This window comes from Nycticebus coucang, chromosome 8, assembly GCF_027406575.1.
Source record: "Nycticebus coucang isolate mNycCou1 chromosome 8, mNycCou1.pri, whole genome shotgun sequence".
NCBI lineage: Eukaryota > Metazoa > Chordata > Mammalia > Primates > Lorisidae > Nycticebus > Nycticebus coucang.
In genome coordinates, this window is record NC_069787.1 from 89,903,848 (window position 1) to 89,922,670 (window position 18,823).

The following is an 18,823-nucleotide window of genomic DNA, read 5'->3' on the forward strand; positions in this document are numbered from 1 at the left end:
AGTCTATGTGGATTTCTCTTTGTCTTTAAAAACTTCCCTTTTGCCCCAACCTCCCAGATACACTGATGGCCCGCCATGGTTTGCATACCATGGAATTCCAACCCCCCTGTTATACCCAAATATACCCATTTGTTTTAGACAGTCTCTCTCTTGAGTTTCTTTTTAGGTTGACAGGTGGTTCTGGTAGCAGCAGTAGCTATGGCCATGACAGAAAGTTTTAATTAATGCCAAGAAACAAAGCTTAGCAGTAGAGAACCAGAATAGTGACAGGGAAGCTACTGATTATAATAGATTTGTGGACTCAGCTGAGCGCAGTGATGGCAGGGCCTAACTTCTACAAAGAAGTTAGACAGTACTAATGTGTATTGGCAAAAAAACTTGAGGACTGTATTTATAACTAATGATATAACAGGTTATTCTGTTGAAAGCAGAAAACATTCCAACAAAAGGCTTTAATGTAGTTTGGGGGTTTTTTTTGTTTCACTCATGCTTTTGATTGCTAAATGTAATAGTCTGATCATGAAGTTGAGGAAGAGCATTATTTCATAGCCTCGTAACCTTTTTATGAAGAGTTACAAAGAATCTTTCTTTAAAAAGAACCAAAAAAAACGAAAACAGAAGGGGCCCCATGGCCTACTGACTAATAAAGTTTTATTGAAACATAGTCATGATCTTTTATTTAAATATTGCTGTGACTGCTTTTGCAATAGCCAACTTGAATAGCTGTGACTCCTGAATAGTTGTGTGGCTCCCAAAGCCTAAAATATTTATTAACTGGTTCTTGCCAGAAAAAGGTTTGTTGATCCCTGGATCAGTTATAAAAAACACCTTTCCCTAATGATCTTGGTTGTTTCCCTTATTGATATCTCATTGCTGTTTTGGTCTCTTCTAAGTCTGTTGAGAGAAAGAAACTTTTTTTTTTTTTTTTTTAAGAGACAGAGTCTCACTTTATCGCCCTTGGTAAAGTGCCATAGTGTCACAGCTCACAGCAACCTCCAGCTCTTGGGCTTAGGAGATTCTCTTGCCTCGGCCTCCCGAGCAGCTGAGACTTCAGGCACCCACCACGACATCCAGCTATTTGTTGTTGTTGTTGTTGCAGTTTGGCGGGGGCTGGGTTCGAACCCGCCACCCTCAGTATATGGGGCCAGCGCCCTACTCAGAGCCACAGGTGCCGCCCAAGAAACTCTATTGTACTTCTGTTTTTCTTCAAGGAACAGTCTCTTACAGTGAGAGATTCCTAGAGAAGTACAGCTTTCAGACAAGTTCTCTAGGGGTGATGTCTTCCTGGTCCAGGGGCTGCCCCCAGAAATTTATTATCCTAACTTGGTCAGGTTCACAAAGATACATGTAGCATCCAGGATTATTATTCTAACTTTATATATGGGAGCATTCTTTTTCCATGAAGACCTATCTGGTGCTCGGGGAATCCCTTCCTGATATCCACATACATGGGAAGCCATAGTGGTCATTGGAAAATGCCAGCTGACTATGGAATCCAAACAAAGAGTAAGTCAGGCTGCAGCAGCCAGGCCAGCTGAGGTCAGAACAGCCTCAAAGATGTTCGTTCCCAGCCAATTGCATTTATACCACATTCTGAGAGGAGGGAGCATTTCTCTCAGCCTCCTTTTGCTCATATTTGATCTTGAGATGTTACTTGTCTTACCTAAGTTTCGACTTTGTTACTTTCAACCAAGCCTTAATTAGATTTCCCAGTTCTGCTATTTCTTTTGTACTGGGAGGAATCTCGAGTTCAGAGGAGATCTTGTTTCATCTCTATGTGTTGATCACATTATTAGCTGTGCCGCTGGGCGCCTGTGGCTCCAGTGGCTAAGGCGCCAGCCACGTACACCTGAGCTGGCGGGTTCGAATCCAGCTCCGGGCCCACCAAACAACAATGACGGCAACCAAAATAATAGCCGGGCATTGTGGCGGCTACTTGGGAGGCAGAAGCAGGAGAATTGCTTGAGCCCAGGAGTTGGAGGTTGCTGTCAGCTGTGATGCCACAGCACTCTACCCAGGGTGACAGCTTGAGGCTCTCTCTCAAAAAATAAAATAAAATAAACATTATTAGCTGTGCTAATTTGGCCCAGTCATCATAATTAGCATTTTTTTTTTTACGCAACTTGGCATTGCTGCATGTAATAGATTTGAAATTACTACTTGAATATATCTGACATTGTATTTTTTATCCCTCCTCCTAATTTATGTAGTCATCAGAATCATCCAGATAATCAACAGCTTAAGAATGAACAAGAAGAGGAGATTGTCAACGAAAGACATGCTAAAGTATGATTTTTTATGTTACTAGTTTATTGTCTGAGCCTGCTTTCATAGTTAGTATTTATGATTATATATATTTTTAGAAACCATTTCACTATTGAAGTTCCTGTCTTTTCTGCATTTGTACTGTTCAGCATGATATTTACCATCAGTGTTCCAGAGGTCCTCAAACTTTTTAAACAGGGGCCAGTTCACTGTCCCTCAGACCATTGGAGGGCCGGACTATAGTTTAAAAAAAAAAAAAACCATGAACAGGGCGGCACCTGTGGCTCAGTCAGTAAGGCGCCGGACCCATATACCGAGGGTGGCGGGTTCAAACCGGGCCCCAGCCAAACTGCAACCAAAAAATAGCCGGGCATTGTGGCGGGCGCCTGTAGTCCCAGCTACTCGGGAGGCTGAGGCAAGAGAATCGCTTTAGCCCAGGAGTTGGAGGTTGCTGTGAGCTGTGTGATGCCATGGCACTCTACCGAGGGTGATAAAGTGAGACTCTGTCTCTACAAAAAAAAGAAAAAAAGAAACCATGAACAAATTCATATGCACACTGCACATATCTTATTTTGAAATAAATAAACAAAACGGGAACAAATACAATCACACCGCCTCATGTGGTCTGTGGGCCGCAGTTTGAGGACCCCTGGTTTCAACAGAGCTGAGAACTGAGAGTGAGGCTGTCTGCATTCCTAGATGGTAAGCCTACTGCTCAGCATACTCACATGCAGTCCTCCATTTAAAAGCAAGTGTTGAGGCCTGTTTGAGGGCTTAGAGGGCACAGTGCATGAAGTCTTGTAAATAGGTACTTCCTGGATGTGTGTATAGCCAGATTGTGGAAAAGGATATTGTGGTTTGATTTTATTAACATGAAAGAGAGTGGGCAGTCTTTTTTTAACAGTGTTTACGAACCTAACCTATCTTTTTCTTTTCTTTATTTTTTTATCTTCTAGAGTAAAATAGTTGAAGAAATGCTGAAAATGAAAGCAGAGTAAGTGTACTGTTTTATAATTTAAATTCTTTATAATATTTTCTTATTCTCTCGAGATGAAATACTTATATTCACAGTATTTCTTCCCAATTGAGTTTTTATTACAATTATTAATAAGATTTTCCTAAATTTACTATAAACATAACAGGTTTTTACAGAATTATTTTTCCTTTCTTCTTTTTTTTTTTTTGCTACAAGAATTTCTCATGCAAAGCCACTCCAAAAGAAATCTTAAAGAACTAAGTATCAGGAAAAGCTTAGCTTCCCTAGAGGAATTGATGAGTTTTCTTTTCAGTTACAAAATAACTGATCAGGTTTCTCTTTTCCCTTCTGCTTCTGGTTTCCTCTGATTTAAAACCTTGAGGCCCTCTGAGACCCATAGATAATACTCTGATTTCTTCTGTTCTAGATCTTGGGTCTCTGCATGTTTTTTAAAGCTGATTTTAATTTATTGATATGTTAATTTACATAACCTTATAAATTGCCTCATTCTTTGATAAAGTATATTATATTTTCTGTCAAGTTCAAAATAAGTGAATGGATTGCTACTAACAAGTAAAATGATAAAACATTAGAAAGATATTGGTCACTCTGGAATTGAAGTCCTCAACCACTTTTGCTTATTATATCTCCTAAAAGAAATTTGAAATACCATATACCCTCTTGAAAATTTTCACTTTATTTCTAAAATTTTTTGTTATAAGCTTAAATTGTTGCAAAGGATAGACATTCTGACATATTCAAAATAGTGACATTTGAAAATAAAGCTCTTGCCAACAGCCGGGTGTTGTGGCGGGCGCCTGTGGTCCCAGCTACTCGAGAGGCTGAGGCAGGAGAATCGCTGAAGCCCAGGAGTTGGAGGTTGCTGTGAGCTATGTGATGCCACGGCACTCTACTGAGGGCTATAAAGTGAGACTCTGTCTCTACAAACAAACAAAAAATCTCTTGCCATTCGTTTAAAGTATCCAGCTAATTTGCTACTTTCTATTTTAAAAAAACATGAACAGATGACTAAGTCTAAAATTTTACAGTGTTCCTTTTTCCCTTAAAACTGGGTTTCCAGGGTGGCGCCTGTGGCTCAGCGGGTAGGGCGCCGGTCCCATATGCCGGAGGTGGCGGGTTCAAATCCAGCCCCGACCAAAAAAAAAAAACTGGGTTTCCAGGGTCAGCACCTGTAGCTCAAGCGGCTAAGGTGCCAGCCACATACACCAGAGCTAGTGGGTTCGAATCCAGCCCGGGCCTGCCAAACAACAAAAATATATATACAAATTGAAAGTAATTTCTAAAAATTTAATCATGGCTCCAAGCGTTGTATTTCTTCCCAAATGAGTTTTTATTACAATTATTATTCATTACATTATCTGATATTTACTATAAATTTTCTTCAGTAGTTATTATACTTGGGAAAATTTTAGTGGACACTCATTTCTCAATGCATTTTGTCCTAATACTTTTTTCTTTAATTAGCTTATTATTCTGTTGTACTTAATTCTGAAATGAGATAGGATTAAATGTGAATTCTATTCCTATTTCCTGTTTTTATAACAAATGCTGAAAATCTTGTTCACTTAGTAAGTAAATGAGAATGGAAGGAGTTTTGTATAGTACTCTCATACAATTATTTAAATTCTTTCCAAGTTATGTCAAAAATTATATGTTGGCTCAGTGCCTGTGCTCAAGCGGCTAAGGCACCAGCCACATACACCTGAGGTGGCAGGTTCGAATCCAGCCCAGGCCTGCCAAACAACAATGACGGCTGCAACCAAAAAATAGCCGGGCATTGTGGTGGGCGTCTATAGTCCCAGGTACTTGGGAGCCCAGGAGTTGAAGGTTGCTGTGAGCTGTGATGTCACAGCACTCTACCCAGGGTGATAGCTTGAGGCTCTGCCTCAAAAAAAAAACTGTATGTTGGTCATAAAAGTTCTTTTAATGACCACAATGGATGGTCTTTGTTAGCTGATCACTAAAAGTTCTTTTTAATTAATTTTAATTAAAAGTTCTTTTAAACTTTATTTAATTAAAAGTTCTCTTTAACAATCAGCTGGCAAAGACCACCCACTGTGTGAAAGATTTGTCCCACTCATAGAGTCATTTACTTCATAGAATCAAAGAGAATACATGTGAAAACAGCCTTTTCAACTATTTATGAGCAATTCCAAGACTGGCTCCCAGCCAGACAGTGGTAAAGCTAAGACAGAAACCCAGATCACTAATGTGCTTCCCCCTGCTTTCTTCCCCAAATAAAATTTGGTTTTTATAAACAAGGAAGAAGCAGAAGACTGGCTATTAAGGAAGCAGCAGCAGCATCTGCCATGCTGCAGTCTTTTGATGCAACTATAGCAAAATACCTAAGCCAGGTGCAGAGCAGCTCAGATGAATTGGGAGAGCAACAGCGCCCTTCTCCCTGTCCTGAGGCTCTCGGAATAGAGTCTGAAAACAACTTGCCTAGAACTTAGCTGGCCTTTAGTGTATTAAGTACTGTGTATTATAATAATTGACAACTAGAGATTAGCTGGCCTTAAATGGTATATTAAATTCTATGTGTTATATAATTTCAATAATCTACATTTCATATGTACTGTAAAAAGTCATTTTGGGAAACTTCAGATAACTTTTAAAATTAGTGAAATTCGTACAATAGTAACATTGTTTCTTATATTACTTTTCAGTTGATAGTTACATAACCTTTTTCTTATGTTTCTTTTTACTTATTTATTTATTTATTTTTGATGCAGTCTCACTTGTTGCCCTCAGTTGAATGGTGTGGCATCATAGCTCACAGCTACCTCAAACTCGTGGGCCCAAGTGATTCTCCTGTCTCAGCCTCCCGGGTAGCTGGGACAACAGTTGCCCACCACAGCACCCAGCTACCCAGCTATTTTTAGAGATGGGGTCTCGCTCTTGCTCAGGCTGGTCTCAAACTCCTGAGCTCAAGCAATCCACCCACCTCAGCCTCCCCGGAGTGCTAGGATTATAGGTGTGAGTCACCACACCCTGTCTTCTTATGTTTCTTTTTAATAGTTAAATAAAGTGTTTGAATTCTGAATAGCACATCTTCGAAGAGATAGCTAGTGTCCCACTCTCTGAGGACCAGTTATTAAAATCAGAAAGGGTTACTGATTGGGGTTGGGCATGGTGGCCCACACATGTAATCCTAGTACTCTGGGAGACTGAGGCAGGTCAATTGCCTGAGCTCACAGGTTCGAGACCAGCCTGAGCAAGAGTGAGACCCCCATCTCTAAAAATAGCCGAGTGTTGGGGTGGGCTCCTGGAGCCCCAGCTATTTGGGAGGCTGAGGCAAGAGAATTGCTTGAGCCCAAGAGTTTGAGGTTGCTGTGAGCTGTGATACCATAGTAGTCTACCAAGGGTAACAAAGAGAGACTGTCTCAAAAAAAGAAAAGAGTCTAAGATACGGGATACCGAATAAACCATGCAGACTGTAATGATACCTAAATTACATTTGTTCTGAGTGGGATGAATCTAAAAGAAATTTCATTCTAAACTTTTATTATTTAAAAAATGATATGAGGAGTTTTTCCAAAATGGAAGTCTTGGGTAAAACAATAAAAAGCATATCTAAACACACCAATTTCTGTCTTACCATCAGCAGGGGAAGCGTGTAAAGATACTTTCAGATAAAAATTCTGGGCTTGGGGCGGCGCCTGTGGCTCAGTGAGTAGGGCGCCGGCCCCATATGCCGAGGGTGGTGGGTTCAAACCCAGCCCCGGCCAAACTGCAACAAAAAAATAGCCGGGCATTGTGGCGGGCGCCTGTAGTCCCAGCTGCTCGGGAGGCTGAGGCAAGAGAATCGCGTAAGCCCAAGAGTTAGAGGTTGCTGTGAGCCGTGTGACGCCACGGCACTCTACCCGAGGGCGGTACAGTGAGACTCTGTCTCTACAAAAACAAAAAATTCTGGGATTGGAGGACAAATATCTAACAAGTACTGTTTTGTGATTATGTTCCTTTGGCTTCTATAAGGTGGTATTTATTCTTATAGCCTGGAAGAAGTCCAGAGTGCCCTTCACAACAGAGAGATGGACTGCCTTAGAGTGGCTGAGGAAGTTGAACGAACCAGAACTTTGGAGTCTAAAGCATTCCAGGAAAAAGAGCAACTGAGGTCAAAGCTGGAAGAAATGTATGAAGAAAGAGAGAGAGCATTCCAGGTGCACTAGTTTGTTGGCTTTTTTCCTGGTACTTAGAACACTTGAATGAATAGAACTAATCAGCTTAAAACTCATTTCTGTGAAAATCTATTCCTGTGATGGGTATCTTACTAGAGTTGGCTTAGTGTACACAAAGATGTACGATCACAAAAGCTAGGATGCAGGCTTGGCGCCTGTGGCTTAAGCAGCTAAGGCACCAGCTACATACACCTAGCTGGCGGGTTCAAATCCAGCCCTGGGCCTGCCAAACAACAATGATGGCTGCAACCAAACAATAGCTAGGCGTTGTGGCAGGTGCCTGTAATCCCAGCGTTGTGGCAGGTGCCTGTAATCCCTCCCACTTGGGAGGTGGAGGCAGGAGAATCGCTTGAGCCCAGGAGTTGGAGGTTGCTGTGAGCTGTGATGCCACGGCACTCTACCCAGGGTGACAGCTTGAGGCTCTGTCTCAAAGAAAAAAAGGCTGGGATGCAGGACTCTCATTTCCTGTAAGGCAAGAAATAATGTGATTTTAAAAGAAAAATTAAGACTACCTTCTCATTTTTCCCTCCTTGGATTTCCCTTCATTTCTGATTTGCCTGCAGGAAATGGAAATGTTAAGGAAGCAAGTGGAGTATCTGGCTGAGGAAAATGGAAAGTTGGTAGGTCACCAAAACCTACATCAGAAGATTCAGTATGTTGTGCGGCTAAAGAAGGAAAATGTCAGACTTACTGAGGTAACTCTGAAAACAATTCAGAATAAATTCATTCTGGTTTAAAAATGATTCCTTTATTGAAACTAAATTAATATTTTATTATTAAATCAACTAATTGCTTAGTTTGGGGAACTTCCTGAATTCAAGAATATTTTAGGCTCTATGCCTGTTGCTCAGTGATTACGGTGCCAGCCACATACACTGAGGCTGGCAGGATCGAGCCTGACCCATGACAACTGCAACCAAAAAATAGCCGGGCCTTGTGGCTGGTGCCTGTAGTCCCAGTTACTTGGGAGGTGGAGGCAAGAGAATCGCTTAAGCCCAAGAGTTTGAGGTTGCTGTGAGCTGTGACACCACGGAACTCTACCAAGGGTGACATAGTGAGACTCTGGGTCAAAAAAAAAAAAAAAAAAAGTATTTTTAGACCCAGGTGTGTTGAGTCACACCTATAATCTCAGGGATGTGGGAGGATCTCTTGAAGCCAGGAGCTCAAGACCAGCCTTGGCAATATGGTGAGACCCTATCCCTTAAAAAAAAAAAAAGAAAAGAAAAGAAAGAGAACAAAAAATTAGGCATGGTGGTGCTGGCATATAGTCCCAGCTACCTGGGAAGCTGAAGTGGGACTATCACTTGAACTCCACAGTTAGAGACTGCAGTGAGCTATGACTGTGGCATTGTACTCCAGCGTGGGTGACAGAGCAAGAGCCTATCACTAAAATTCAAAAAAATTTGGTGGGGCTTATTGCTATTCAAGCATAATTTAATCAGTTAAATTCTCTTAGATGTTAGATTGGTGTTTAATGTTATATAGCTTGCAAATTAAAAATTTTAGTCGTAATTTGAAATATATACTTAATGAATCCCAGGAAAACTTTCTGTAAGAATTAGAGCAGTATTTTCAACCATTTTTATCTCACAGCACACTTAAACCTATAGCTAAACTTCAATAGCACACTTAAATTATGTTGATCAAAAAGTAAATAAAAAGACTATACTTACTGGGCTTTGAACTTCTCTCGACAATAATTTCATTAACAATCTTTAAAAATGTTCACGGCATACCTAAAATCCTCTCTGGGCACAGCAGTTGAAAATCACTAAACTAGAGGCTTACTTTTTTCCCTTTTCTTTTTCCTTTTTTTTTTTTTAATTACTTACCAGGAGACAGAAAAATTGCGTGCTGAAAATATGTTTTTAAAAGAGAAGAAAAAGAATGAATCATAAAGATTCTGGTCGACTACCTATGTATCACCTTGTTTGGAAATTTTTTTCTCTCTGTTAAAAGTAAGACCTACTCTTGCCCACTTAGGAGAGCTGAATTTCAAGTCCTTAATTATTAAATGTGCATGTGGTTAATGGTAGCTCTTAGATTTCTAATAAACATGTTGCATCCATATATGCCCTGTGACATTCCACAGTCGGTTATTTAGTTGCTACTACCCCATCGCTACGCTTTAAATTGACTGGAAAAAGCTATTGCCTTTAAAAATAAAATCCTGTGGCTAAGGTTTACAGTGGATGTTAGTCAGGTCATTTTCTTAGGTATTGTCATAATCTCCTTTTATTCTTATAGAAGCTCTAATCAGACATGGTGCTTTCAAAACTTGCAGTGAGTTTCATGGGTGACTTAGTAGTATGTATAGGAAGCAAACTCGTTAATATAGATTATTTTTGTATTCTTTTAAGTATTCTCTTGAGCATCTTCTGACAGTAAATAAGGCCATTTTTTAAATAATAAAATGTTTTCTAAAATAATGACCAACTTAGTAAAGTGATTTATATTGTTTGTTCGCTTGTTCATTCAACGTGTACTTAATGAACACCCACAATATGCTACGCTCTAGTCATCAGTGAACAAAGCAAATAAAATCTCTGTCCTTAAGAAAACTTCAGTGTATCAGAATTTCATACTTTTTTATTGAGAATAATATTCTATTATATGGATATGCCACCTTAACCATTCACCAGTTGATGGACATTCGAGTTGTTTACAACCTGGGACTAGTGTGAATAAAGCTGCTATAAATATTCGTGTTACATCTTGGTGTGGACATGTTTTATATAATATCTCTTGAGTAGATAACTAGCAATAGAATTGCTGGTCATCTGGGAAGCATGCGTTAACATTGTAAGATACTGACTGCTTTGCACATATACCATTTAGGTGTGCTATTTTACATTCCTACCAGCAGTGTATTCCAATTTCTCCATATCCATCAACATAGCTTTTTTACTACAGTACCTAGTTGATGTATAGCAGTGTGTCACTTGCATTTTCCTAATGACTAATGCTATTGAATATATGTCCATATTGTGAAATACTACTTAGCAATAAAAAAGGGACAAATTGATACATGCTTACAACATGAATGAATTTCAAAAAACATGCTAAGAAGCCAGACCCAGAAGATCACATATTGTGTGCTTCCATTTATATGAAATGTCCAGGAAAGGCAAAATTATAGTGATAGAAAGTAAATTATTGGTTGGTTGGAGCTGAGCATGGGGTTGGGAATGACTGTATAGGTACAAGATAACTTTTTGAGGTAGTAGAAATGTTTTAAAACTGCTTTGTGGTGATGGCTGCAAATATTGTTTGTAAATTAGGCTTCTTTTAATAAAGCTATAGAAGAAAAAAATTTAAATTAAAGCATAGTTGTACTCTCAAGATATAAGAGTAAATCCCTAAGGGCCAGAAACAAAAAAGGAACTTAAATTTAGTGAAAGGGATAGAGCAGTCACTGCATTTGCCTTGGAGGGAGAAGGTAAGATATTGAAGCCAGTAATAAAGCAGGTTGGGTCTTATCACCTGTAGTAGCTGAATAAAAATAATAAAAATAATTATTAACTGGCTGGCTTCAAACAACAAAAATGTGTTTTCTCAGTTCTGGAGGCCAGAAGTCCAAAACCAAAATGTTAGCTGGTCTATAGTTTTTCTGAGAGCTCTAAGGGAGAATACTTTTTTTTTTCTCAGCTTCTGGTGTTGCAGACAGCCTTTGGTGTTCCCGGCCGTAAGTGTATCATTCCACTCTCTGCCTCTGGTTTCACAGTATTCTCCCCGTCTGTCTCTTCTCATAAGGACACTAGTCATATTGCACTAGGGCCCACCCTAATGACCTAATCTTAATTTAATTACATCTGCTGTGACCCTGTTTCCAAAGAAGATAACAATCACAGGTACCAGGGGCACAATTTAACCAATAACGTCACTCAAACAGAGAAAGGAAACAAAGCTATGGGGCAGCTCAGGACAGAGTCAGAACTGAGGTTTTTATAAAAAGCCGGAACCCCAGAAGTACAAGGATCTTGGAACTCCTTAGAACTGGGCCTGGTGCAGAGTATGTGTTCCTTTAACTGAGCAGGCAAAAAAAAAGAAGCAGTGAAATGGACACAGTACACACTAAAAAAAGCGGGGGGTTGGGGGGGTGGGGGGGACTGAGAAGGCAATAGACACTTCCTAGGTCCCTACAGAGGCCACCCGTTCCTACTATCCCACACCAGGGGCTTCATACTTTTAAATTCTCTCCCAAGCCACTAAGGGCTCTTAAGTTGTGACTTTTGGACCTTAAAGGTGATGGGGCATTTGAAAATTCTCAGAACTCAATGGGTCATCTTTTGCTCATAAGCCATCTTTGAGGTTTGTTTCAATTGATTTGTTAAATGTGGGTGGCTTATTCCTTCCACTTGACACTGTCTCAGTTCAGGCAGCTCACTTACACTCCTGTTAGTAAGTTTGGAGGTTTTTAAAACTTAAAACAGTTTATTCAATCAAATGTAAACATTTGTAGCAAGGATATGAGTAGATTATAGTATTGGACACTGTGGCAAGAAGAAAGATAAGATGGGAACAGAACCCGTTTGCAAGACACTTGAAGGGCAACGTTCATTTAGTGACTTGCTACTTAGAATGGTCTGTTGACAACAGCATTAGCACTACCTGGGAGACTGTTAAATGCAGAATCTCAATCTAGCTTCAGACCTAATCAGGATTATTTTAATAAGATTCCTGGGTGATTTGTGTGCACAGGAGAGCTTCTATCTAAGAGGCAGAGATCACTTCCCAGCAGTGTCTGAGGATGGTATCCAACCATCATCTCAGAAAACAAGGCCCTGTGTCAGGCACCGAGGACTTGGAAATGAAAGATACAATCCGAGTGGGACGAGGGGTGGGGGCGGCCTGGGCTGGGGAGGCAGTTGCCTCCCTGGGCCTGTCCCAGCGGCCGGGTCTGGGATGCTGCTGTTCGTAGAGGGGTGTTAAGTGTGGCTGCCGCAGTCCGCCAGGGACCTCGTCCAAGCTCACCCATCTCTGGAGGAAAGAGCCAGACTTCTCAGAGGTCAGTCTGTTCAGCAAGTGGGAGCCCAGGGCCTTCCGTATGTTCAGCAAAGAGAGCTTGCAGTGACCTCCCCAAAGGATGACTCCATCTCCATTCTGGGTTCTGATGATGCCACCACTTGTCACATTGTGGTCCTGAGGCACACAGGTAATGGGGCAACCTGCCTGACACATTGTGATGGAAGCAACACCAAAGCTGAGGTCCCCTTGATCACGAACTCCATAAAATCCTTTTCCGACCACCAATGCAGAAGGCTGGAATTGCACCTCGTGGGAGGCTTCAGTGATGATAGGTAATTGTCACAAAAACTTACCCATCAACTCAGTGAATTTGACGGTCAAGAAGATGGTATTCACTTAGTGACATTATGAGTGACAGAAATGACCAAGAAGAAAATAAAAACCACTTACCAGTTATTTATGGCATTGTTGTTAACGTTAAAACCGCAGAGATTTACAGAGCCTCTTTTCAAGGTCGGGGTCCGGAGGAAGAGCTACCTGCTGCGCAGGCTTTAACAGGGGGACCAATGATTAGCATTTACCATGCAAAGACAGAACAACTTCAGATAGGACCGTATTCCTGGATGCCATTTCCACATGTGGATTTCTGGTTGCAGCAAGATGATAAACTAATACTAGAGAACTTTTCCACTTCATCTTTGGCTGAGCCGCCCCACTTAGTTGAACATATTAGATCTACCTTGATGTTTGGAAAAAAAAAAAAATCTCCAACTAACAAGCTGTTTCCTAGAAATAAAGCTCTACTCTACAAAAAGAAAAAAAGATGGCAGCTTATGGGTAAAGATCTCTTCTCCAGGAAGCTAAACATAGGATATTACCAAAGAAAGCAACTTTTTGGCATGACAAAGATCATTGACGGGGCTAGAAAGAATATGGATTTGGAACTTACATCCATTGAGCTCCTTTACTTGGCATCTTTCAAATAACTTTCAAAATAAAATCTTATTTTGGCAAAGGCAAAGAAAGATACAATCCCAGTCCTCGAGAAGCTCGCAGGCTAGCAGAGAGACCAGAGGAAGCACCACAGGACTGCTGTGAACGTAGGAGAGTAGCATAGACTGCTTTTAGAGAAGGTGGCTCTGAAATGCTCAATCTCTGGTGCAGGTAGACATTTCTAAGAAAACTCGTTTTACATTTTTCAGTGCATGCAGAGAGTTGATCAATGTAATATCACTTGATTTTCTGGAGGTTCAAAGTAGGGTAGATTTTTCAGAAGGGATCATCTTTGAACTGGATTTACCTGTTCATTCAGTAGTATGGTGCAATGAGCTTCTCTGAGCCTTAATTTTTCATCTGCAAAATAGGAGTTTGTACCACATATTCATTACTGGAATTATCTATACATATGAGCCACAAAACCACCCGGTGAGAGCAGGGTGGTGTGGAAAGTCTTCCATGAAAACTTCTTGAATGGGGGATTAAAAGAAAATGCTGCTCAACAGTATGTTCACCAGGAAATCGTTTGTTTTAAAACTGTCTCATACATAACTACATCCTTTATTTTTTAATTTCTTATTTATGTGAGATAGGGTCTCTTTCTGTGGCCCAGGCTGGAGTGCACCTCACTGCAGCCTTGAACTCCTGGGCTCATGGTATCCTCCTGCCTCAGCCTCCCAAGTAACTGGGACTATAGGCATGTGCCACCATGCCTGGCTAATTTTCTATTATTTTATGTAGAGATGAGGTCTCCCTATGCTACCAGGCTGGTTCCAAACTTGTGGCCTCAAAGTTAAGTGATCCTCCCATCTTGGCCTCCCAAAGCACTATAGGTGTGAGCCACTACGCCTGGCCTATATAGTGTAAAACATTTTTTTTTTTTTCAGTTTTTGGCGGGGGCTGGATTTGAACCTGCCACCTCCGGCATATGGGGTCAGCGCCCTACTCCTTTGAGCCACAGGTGCCGCCCCAAAGATACACTTTTTTTTTTTTTTTTTTTTTTGAGACAGAGCCTCAAGCTGTCGCCCTGGGTAGAGTGTCGTGGCATCACGGCTCACAGCAACCTCCAACTCCTGGGCTCAAGCGATTCTCCTGTCTCCGCCTCCCAAGTAGCTGGGACTACAGGCGCCTGCCACAACGCCCGGCTATTTTTTGGTTGCAGCCATCGTTGTTTGGCGGGGCCAGGCTGGATTCAAACCCGCCAGCACAGGTGTATGTGGCTGGCGCCTTAGCCGCTTGAGCCACAAAACATTTTAAATATATATAAATATACCGGCGATAAGAAGTAACGTTAATTCTGAGTGTAGCGACTATGGATTGTTTTCCCTCACTGGTTATCCATGTTTTCCCAATTTTCTATCATTGGCGTGTACCCATGTGGGGCTTTTCATTTATGAGGAACGCCCTCAGCCGAAGCATCAGTCCCTCCTAGCTTCTCTCTCTTCTGTTGCTTCTCAAACTGAATCTGTTAGAAGCCTGTTAAAATGGAGATAGAAGATGGGGGCTGTGGACCGCGCTTGTAGTCCCAGCTACTCCGGAGGCCACGAGTTTGAGGCTAGTCTGAGCAAAGGTCTCGGCGTCTTCCCACAACACAAACCACCGCCTAGGGAGGAGGACGCTTTAGATCTGACATTCGCCGCCATGCACCTTGCAGCTCCGAGGCCGGGGAGCGAGGCCGATGAGCCTCTGTGAGCGCCGCGTCACGTGAGCGTTGCGTCACGTGAGGCCGCCGTCCAATCGGGGCTCTCGCTCTCGCTCGGCCCTGTGGGTAGCGGGCGGGCGCACGGAGCGGTGGCAGCGGGCACCATGGCCATGAGGGTGCAGTCCCCGGACGGCACCGTGGCGGCGACCGCCTACCCTGACACCCCCGCCGAATTTCCCCCGCACCTCCAGGCGGGCGCGATGCGGCGCCGTTTCTGGGGCGCGTTCAACTGCCTGTGCGCCGGCGCGTTCGGGGCCCTGGCCGCCGCCTCCGCCAAGCTGGCCTTCGGCAGCGAGGTCGAGCCCAGGGCGCTGCTGGTGCAGCGGGCGGGTGGGCGGGCAGGGGCGGAGGAGGGGTGCTGCGAGGCCTGCAGGGTTCCGGGGTGGGGCGGGGTTGGGGGCGCAGCGCGCCGCCTCACCCTGGCAGGTCTTTGCGGCCCGGTCCCCGGCGCTGCGGTCAGCTGGGGTGGGAGAGCATCTTTTGACTCTAATGACGCCAAACCCTCGTCCAGTGTAGGCGGTAAGAGACGTCGGGGACTGAGGCCTCCTCCCTTACCAGGCACCTAAAATCTTTCCTCCGAGTGGGCTAGTTCGCTCTCGGGGAAGATCTACACCTCCTACATCCACCCTCTACCTCTCATTTTAAGCCCCTTGTGCCTGAGCATTTCTCTCCACGTGACTCTTAAGGTGAGAAACCTGTTGCCCATTCTCTTTACTCCGTAATTAATGGGTGTTTTTACCAGTCTACTGTGCTGTCCGGAAAATTGGGAGTTGGGGATATCCTAGGTACAAAGCAATACTGAGAGAAGCATTCTGGACATTTCCCCGACGCTGTAGACTTCTAAACTGCCTTCCCACGTTTGCAGAGGTGTACCTCTGCCTTTTCCATCCTGAGTCATATACCCGCCTCTGCTTGCTAAAGGGGTTTCCTTGCATCTCCAGCCTAGGGTTGGGCCCTGACCTGGACAGTGGACAGACTCATTAGGGCTAATCCAGCGGCAGCTGCCATGCTTGACATTAGGATCCTGTTGTGTGTAATTCTTGGGATAAGTGGTTGAAAGTAAAATGAGTGACTCTGTGGGCTCTGAAGTCTTCTGGGGTGTGAAGGAGGTGTCATAACCTTTTATGTAAGGAGGGTGCTACTGGCCCATCTGATGCTCTTGTGTAAATTAGAAGACAGTAGATAGTAAGCTGCTGGGAAACTGTTAGAAGAAATAAGTATGATGTTTAGATGGGTCCAAAACCCTGAGTTAGCAGCCCTGTTTGTAAGCAGGTTTCTAACTTGAAGCCAAGCAGAGGGATCTGTATATCCTTTGTGTAGGACATGTTTAAAGAGCCTCTCTTTATTCCATACTTCCTCTCCAAGTGATGCCTGGGATCACCAAATAGTTTCAGGTGGCATTTTCCGTAGGTGGGCTGTGTTCTGGTTAAGAGCTTGGAACCACATTGCCTGGGTTTGAATCTTAGTGTGTCTCACCATTGTGGCCCTTTAGGCAAGTTACTTAATGTCTTTGGTTCTTTATCTATAAAATGAAGTTAAGGAGTAAACGGGAATGCATTTAAAACACTTAGCACAGAGACTAGGCCTGATGGCTCACACTGCTGACACCTAGGTGGGAATATTGTATGAGACCAGTCTGGGCAACATGATGAAATCCTGTCTTTACAAAAAATAAGAAAACTCAGCCAGGTGTGGTGGTAGGTACTCTAGATAGTCTAGAGGATTACTTGAGCCTAGAAGTTCAAGGCTGCACTGAGCTATGATGGCACTGCATTTCAGCCTGGGCAGCAAAGCAAGACCCTGTCTCAAAAAATAAAAAAGAAATTAAAACCCACTTAGCACAGGACCTACTAAAGAGTTCAAGTTCAAGAATGACCGAAGTGTTTTGGGATGGGGAGGGCTACCAAGAATGGGCTGTAACTTGCTCAGGAATTAGGGGATGGAGGTGGGGGACAAACATGGTTAATTCATGTTTTACCTAATCCAGAAAAGTAAGGACTCCACTCTTGTCTTGCTAGTACTACCAAGCAAATAATAGCTACTTGGCCCTCTAGAATTGATCTTCAAACAGTGGTCACTACCAATAAGATGGACTGTGGTGGGAGCTCAGTAGGGGCCTGGCTACCTGCAGCCCTGGGTGTGCTCTGAGGTGGGAGCTGCAGGTCACCGCCAGGGCATGTGTGGCTGCAGTGACACTTTCTCCTGCAGGTGAACATGGGCTTGTGCGTCTTAGGCATTATTGTGATGGCGACCACCAATTCCCTGATGTGGACCTTTTTCAGCCGAGGCCTCAGTTTCTCCATGTCTTCAGCCATTGCATCTGTCACAGTGACTTTTTCTAACATCCTCAGCTCGGTGAGTAGCCAGAGGGTAAGGTGCCTGTGTCCTAAACCTGCGTTCTATTTGAGTTGTCGTTGGGGAGTCCCTGCTATTCTGGACAGGAAAAAGGACAGGAACTGAAACAGGTTTGGCTGTGGCTTGACCTCTAGATAGCTGCTCCTCTAATAATGGACCAAATATAATACTCATCACAGAGAGATTCTCAAGTTTAGATAGGAATGAAGCCTACCTGCTTGCTGTCCGTCCAGCATGGAGCCCTCTTTCTGAAGTCCCTGTGGAGCTGTGCCCTTGAGCATGAAACGTAGAGGTCAAGGCTCCCAAAGGCCCTTCTTCTGTTTGCATTTGAGATTAACACAGTGGAGCTGAGCATAGTAAGTCCTGAATTGAGGGAGGAAGGGCTCGGTAGCCCATCCTGGGTCAGTGAACACTGAGTACCAACTGTGTCTACTTGGCAGCCTCTGCTGGGCCTTTCTTGTATACCTTGCTGGTGTCCAGTGCTGTGCAGAAGGTAGCCTCCCCACTCCTGCAGGTGACAAGGAAGTGAATGGAGAGACTGAAAGTTTTGAGCCCAGGGCTTCTGGTGCCAATCCTTTTCCTCCTGGCCCCCTTAGGAAAGAGGTCAGCCCCAGGGGTAAGATTGTGCCCACTCACTGGAGTCAGGTCCCTCACAGCTGTCTCTGACCTGCAGGCCTTCCTGGGTTATGTGCTGTATGGAGAGTGCCAGGAGGTGTTGTGGTGGGGAGGAGTGTTCCTCATCCTCTGCGGACTCACCCTGATACACAGGAAACTCCCACCCACCTGGAAGGCCCTTCCACACAAGCAGCAGTAGCACCAATTGGCTGGAGAGACCAGCTCGAAAGATAACGATGGCAGCCCTCCCTCAGGTTGGTGTGTGGGACTGCTTCCCAGGGTGACCTGGGTGTGCAGCCTTCCGACCCTCAGGCAAGAGAAGATGCTGCCCAGCCAGGCCTTTGGGCTAGCCCTGCTCCCAAAAGGGGCAGGCTTCTGATGGAGCAGCCTTGAGGGTGGACAGCTCTGGCTTCTGTAAGGGAAGTCCAACTGCACCAGTATTCTGCCTGAAGCATTCTCGGTGATCTGTACAGCACTTTTCATTCTTGTGCTCCCAGGCCCACCCCAGTGAGCCTTGGCAGATGCTGGAGATCCTGGGGTTGGTCTACTTTGTGTATGGTACTTGAAACCACACTGTAATTATAGTCCTATTGCCTAACAAAGGCCAGTCGTGTATTTCTAGATCAGTGACTGATGGGGCTCTCTGATATCTCCTATGCCAATATACCAGGCCATCTGTGTCATGCTTATGTATTATGGCAAGAAAAGGAAAACTGGGTTAATAAATACTGTTTTGTAAGTTAAAAA

General features: G+C 43.5%; 2 protein-coding genes and 1 pseudogene across 2 annotated transcripts in view; all 3 read left to right on the forward strand.

Annotated features, from left to right (window-relative positions):
* KIF15 (kinesin family member 15) overlaps positions 1-9,854 on the forward strand; it is a 95,899-nt gene extending 86,045 nt beyond the window's left edge. The window contains exons 31-35 of the mRNA XM_053599409.1: positions 2,211-2,286; positions 3,222-3,259; positions 7,257-7,422; positions 8,004-8,135; positions 9,276-9,854. Of these exons, the coding sequence (XP_053455384.1) occupies positions 2,211-2,286; positions 3,222-3,259; positions 7,257-7,422; positions 8,004-8,135; positions 9,276-9,338 (475 nt within the window). The 3' untranslated portion in view covers positions 9,339-9,854. The remainder of the gene's footprint in view (positions 1-2,210; positions 2,287-3,221; positions 3,260-7,256; positions 7,423-8,003; positions 8,136-9,275) is intronic.
* A 2,491-nt stretch (positions 9,855-12,345) lies between these two features.
* LOC128591728 (protein N-terminal asparagine amidohydrolase-like) lies at positions 12,346-13,311 on the forward strand (annotated as a pseudogene).
* Positions 13,312-15,184: 1,873 nt separating this feature from the next.
* Positions 15,185-18,823, forward strand: TMEM42 (transmembrane protein 42). The gene is made up of 3 exons (XM_053599433.1): positions 15,185-15,402; positions 17,315-17,461; positions 18,135-18,823. The coding sequence occupies exons 1-3, from the start codon at positions 15,211-15,213 to the stop codon at positions 18,273-18,275; spliced, it is 480 nt and encodes a 159-aa protein (XP_053455408.1). The 5' UTR covers positions 15,185-15,210; the 3' UTR covers positions 18,276-18,823.